General features: G+C 41.3%; 1 protein-coding gene across 1 annotated transcript in view; it reads right to left on the bottom strand.

The window, feature by feature from the left end:
- GUCY1A2 (guanylate cyclase 1, soluble, alpha 2) overlaps nucleotides 1–5,355 on the bottom strand; it is a gene marked incomplete at its 3' end in the record, with an annotated part of 20,604 nt that overhangs the window by 13,532 nt on the left and 1,717 nt on the right. Inside the window, exons 2-3 of the mRNA XM_010087938.1 lie at nucleotides 4,102–4,163; nucleotides 676–797 (exon numbers count right to left, since the gene is read on the bottom strand). Of these exons, the coding sequence (XP_010086240.1) occupies nucleotides 676–797; nucleotides 4,102–4,163 (184 nt within the window). The remainder of the gene's footprint in view (nucleotides 1–675; nucleotides 798–4,101; nucleotides 4,164–5,355) is intronic.

Raw genomic sequence — 5,355 nt, 5'->3', positions numbered from 1 at the left:
TTTTTTTTTTTTTTTTTTTTTGCCTTTGATGGTAGATCTGTATCAGCAACACAGATCTGACTGAAAAGCAGTAAAGCTTACCAACAACTTGGGAAGGAGAATAAGCTGGATAAATCGTATGAATGGATGCAGATAGCCAGATATCTAATTGTGACACCTATTAAGAGACTAGCACTTCAGTGATGGATGATATCTTCTTGACAAGCAACATTTCTAGAAATTTATGGCAGTGAGCATTCTTCAGTATGAAGGTAAGTTTCCAGAATGTTTCCAGTCTCAGGAACATCCTGTCCTGTGTTTCGCAGGCCCTCTATCCACCAGGCCCATAAATAATGAGTATCTTTTGTTCTGTAGATCCCTTATAATTCCAAGATCAAGGCCTGCACAGATGTAAGTCCATTTGGACTCAAAGCCTTTGAAACTTCTCAAATCACTGGGTACTGCACAATACATCTCCACTGACTCCACTGACAAATCAGTCTGCATTGTCTCAAAGGTGCGAAACGTAAGTAGAAAATAAGATAAATGTAGCAGCAGTGCACTGATATGTAGCTGCCTACATCCTAAATTTCTTTTGTTGGAGCAAAAATTCTTTGGTTCATTGTTGGTACTAGGTTGGTCAGTAAACTTTCCTTTCCAGCTAAAGGAAACAAATTACCTTGAAAAAATACATACCAAGTACATTAGCTGTACACTGGAGAATTCCTGAGACATCTTCAGTTTCTTCATTGCCAGAGCAGTCTGTATAGGAGCATCTGTTTGATATATTGTGAAAGTTCTTCTCTGCATCTCTGTAACTACAATAAAAAAGTAAAAAAGTTATAGCATATCCTCACACAAACATAAGGTCAACATGTTTCTTTCAGAAGTGGTGGTAAAGGATGCATTTAGCCTCCCTTGTCTCTTCCCTCTTCTCCACTCCATCACCTGCTTTCCATTCATGCGTTATTACACACAGATGACACTGCATTAGTAGCCTAGATATCTCAAGTATTACACTAGAATCTGGAATATTATCTTTAATGAGAATGAAGACATAAGAAAAAATAGTACCGAAGGGCTGAGGCATGTGGGAAGGGTATCATACATATCTGTCTTATACATCATTCCGACTGGGGTGTTGTCTTTAACAAAGTTGCACAGTAAACTCCAAGCAAAATGTTTATGAGGCAATGGTGAGTATCTAATAAGAATAATAAATCTTCCACATCACATTACGTTAGTGATGCAAGTATAAAATCTAGATTTCTCTGTGAATTATCCTCTGAAAAGATCTCAGCAGAAAGAAGGATGTCAAGTTGCAACTCACTGCTATCAAAGATAAAGTTATTGCCTGTTAAAGAAAAATTAAAAATAATCCTACCACTGATGAAAGGCACACAGCTATGCTCTGACCAGCAAGAAATAAGCCACCATCTAAAATATTCTATTTGATATAGCTTTGCTGGATTGTTTTTCCTTAGTTCAACAGAAACAGAACAGAAGCTCAAATTATGTTTAAAACAAAGCTTTATGCAGGTGATAATGAGGACAGAGGAGGGAATACCAGTGAAGAAAATATTGCAGCAGAGAGATAATGCACTTGGCAAAATATAAAATTTATTCAGCCCAGTGCACAGAGAAAAGCTTTTCTAATGAGTATTTTATTAACAGTATTGTTATGCTTTCATACTTTGTTTATAGTTCATAAATCATGAATAGCAGCTTCAAGGATTGGACTCTTCATCTAGTCAGTGCCTGCAAAATCCCAGCACCTGGGTTGCCAGCACGCATGGAAAAGGACTAGAAAGGATTCCGAGCTTCCCATCAGGTTACCCCCAACAGGGAAACTGGTTCTCTGTGTGGCATAAAGCATACTGGCAAGAGTGGGCTACTCCTAGAGGAGAAAAACCCGGTGATAAGGGCTGCTGGTGTGCTCTGCAGCGAGCTACATGGTCTGTGCCGCTTTCCAGGTCTCCCGCGATGCTGGGCCACGTGGCTGGGGGAGCCACGTCCTCACCCGCTGTCCCAGCTGACCCACAGCCCAAAGTCATGGCCCAATGCCAGCACCACACCTGCAGGCCAGGCCTCTTCAGCAGCATCACCACTCGCCGGATGACAACGCCCACTCCTCACCTCTGATAGTGACCAGGACAGGAGATACGATGAACATTTATGTTGTATGGGGTGTGAGCGCCCAGGCACTGGCAGGGGGGCTGCAGGGCCGCTGTGAGGAGAGGCTGGGGCTGCCCTGTGCTGGGCACAGCCTGTCCCAGCCGCTCCGATGGCCCCACCGCAGGGCACAGCTGAGCCCCATGGCCAAGCAGGTGGTGCCTCTGGGAAAATTAATTTGAAAACACTTCCTGATGATGTGAGGGGTGAGGAGAAGAACTGAGAGAAACAGCCCCACGAACACCAAGGTCAGTGAAGAAGGAGGGGGAGGAGGTGCTCCAGGTGCTCGAATGGAGGTTGCCCTGCAGCCCCTGGAGAAGACCAACAGTGATGCACAGTGTCCACCTGCAGCCCATCGAGGTCCACAGCAGAGCAGATATCCACCTGCAGCCATGGAGGACCCCATGCCAGAGCAGGTGGATGTGCCCTGAAGGAAGCCGCAGCCCGTGGAGAACACACACTGGGGCAGGGCAGGAGCGTGAGGAGGACGGAGCAGCAGAGAGGACTGACCACAGCCTCCATCCCCATCCCGCTGTGCTGCTCAGGGCAAGAGGAGTTAGAGTCCAGGGTGTATCCACCTTAACCCACAAGCTTTATTCCTCTTATTTTCTCCCCCTGTTCTGTTGAGGAGGGGGACTAAGAGAGCAGGGCGGCTGTGTAGGGGTCTGGCAGGTGGCCAAGGCTGACCCACCGCAGTGTGTACCAACAGTAAATATCACAGAGCAGGACAAATATAGGAGACAGGTGCTACTTTAACAAACTCACACTGATGTTCAAAAACTGAGTCAAAGTGTATCATAGGTCACAGCAGTAACAGGCTTTCAGAGTGTCCTGTCTTTAAACTTTATCCATTAAAATAAGCATATCTAAGCCACATGTGGCCATAAATAAAAAGCCGCATTGTTATTGCACACATGCTTTCCTCGAGGCACTGTCTCATTCTCTGAAGTCCCCTAATGTGAGACTTCAAGCAACTTTTTTCAGCAACTGAAAAAATTAGCAGACAGAAGGATTCTCCCCTCTGCGTGCCCATAGCAGACATCACAACTACCTGCCAAGACTTGCTCCCTTGCTGCCCTCGGGTGCCAGCCAGACTGCTAATATTGCAGATATCACCCACCAAGCTAGGGCTCCCTTTGAATTTTAACCAAACATTGAGAAACAGGCAAGGAAAATTCCCTCTAGCACACCAAGCTTCAAAACTATGCAATAAATTCTAAAAAGACTCTCAACACATCTTGAAAAAAATTTCCTTTACATCTGTGTAATCAAATTCAGAGGACAGCATTCTTCATTTGTCATATGGCACAGCCATTTAATGGCTATAGACATGCAGGCATTGTATTCTGACTCTGTTAGGAAATTTAAGTTATCTGTGATAATAAAATACTTGTTCAGGTAAGGAAAAGGCTGAAAGATTGTTTTAATCAACGGGAGAATACCTTAGGTTTTCATGATGATAGTTGCTATTACTTTCTTTTACTCCTCAGTCATCTATTAATTTTCTCAATGAACTCTTAGGGGGAGGCTTTCATCCCTGCTTCTGCAAAAACCTGCAAGTATGTAATTGTGTATGTATGTAACAAGCACTGATGCAGGATTTTGCAAGATTTGGACCTCAGGTCATAGCATAAATAATTTTTCCAGCATTTTCAGCTAGCTCTGTGAAAAGCAAATTGGAATAGATTTTACACTTTTACAAAAAGATTCCCTCTTCTCCTTATATAGGAAACATCACTGTAAATGGAGCAGTCGCACTCTGACAAGATTGCATGGAAGCAGGACTGGAAAGCAATTTATCATTAACATCTGTAGTATGTATAGTTACTCCAAAGCATCTCTAAGAATTTGTGAGAAAAATTAACAAGCTTGTCAAGTCAAGGCTGTGACTTGGGAAGAATAGAGGAAAACATTACCATGTACCTTTCACAACCTCACATTAACACTTACCCGATAACTTGATGCTCAAAATACCGCAGTGTCCTTTGAAGAGTTTGCTGAATGGTCTGAGGCTATGGAAGAATAATAAAAAAAATCATGAGATTAGGGAAGTATAGAACAGTTTCATTAACATTATCTTTTAACACAGTTTTTCTCCTGTTTTACTCCTCCTCATCTTCTACCTGCTAGATGCCCATCATAGCAATGGATATGAAGTATTATTCATTCCTTACATTTTACTTCACCATTTAAATAGGAACAATGTGACATAATTAATACTGCTTACAAGACTAGTTGTGCATAACAGAGGAGCCATTTCACTGTTAGCTCTCAGAAACTATGACCCACCAATTATCTCATCATTTTAAAATAATTCATTTAAAATAGTCTGCAAGAAAATGCAATTATTTTGTGATTAAAGTATCACCAGGAACAGGCATTGGGTTTTTACACTTTTTATGCTCCCTAGAGCATTTTGTACTGAAGAATATTACAAAGACGCAATTTATTTTGGCTTACTTTCCTGACAAACTGTGACTATCCAGTCATCTTTAAAGTTACCAGGAAACTCAAGTTCACCAAAAGAAAATCATTACATGCTTCAAGCATTTCTATGATACTTCATTTTTATAGGTGTTTATCAAACTACATATGTGCATATATGTGTTTATTTGCATTTTTACTACTACTACAGTGTTCACCAAAATACATACGTACATATATATGTTTATTTTTCTTACTACTACTGCTGCTGAGGCTATTCCTATTATTTTAAATTAATTAATGAGAGAACTTTGGTTAAATTAAGCAAATGTGAAATCCATGTCATTCTCTTTGGAATTTTCCAAGTCACTTACAGCAAAAAATCATTCCTTTAGAAAGACTGGTTTGTACAAAAATCGAGGGTTTTCACCTGTCTATTTTGTCTTCAGGCCAGAAGTCAGACAGCAGTACCCACCTTGGATTTATAAGTCCTCTTTCTGTATCAGAGGCACATAGGGATATTTTGATCAGACTCACACCAGCAGACATTCAAATTTTAGAGATACTTGGTATTTCCCTACCTGTTGGAAAAGACACCTAATTCTTTTGGAGTGTGATATTTGAAATGTCCCTTAACTAGAGGAGTTTAATTCTAAAACCACCACTATCTCTGAAAGTCTCAGATTTTGCTTACTGCTGTACAGAGTCAGCAGTTCAAGAGCTGAGCTTTCTTCCTACTGTTGCCAATGAGTTTGCAGAAGGAGGTTATCTGTTTCGATG

Source organism: Pterocles gutturalis, unplaced genomic scaffold, assembly GCF_000699245.1.
Source record: "Pterocles gutturalis isolate BGI_N339 unplaced genomic scaffold, ASM69924v1 scaffold40906, whole genome shotgun sequence".
In the NCBI taxonomy this organism is placed as follows: Eukaryota; Metazoa; Chordata; class Aves; order Pterocliformes; family Pteroclidae; genus Pterocles; species Pterocles gutturalis.
The sequence above is the reverse complement of the archived record's forward strand: the minus strand, read 5'-3'. Positions and strand labels throughout refer to the sequence as shown.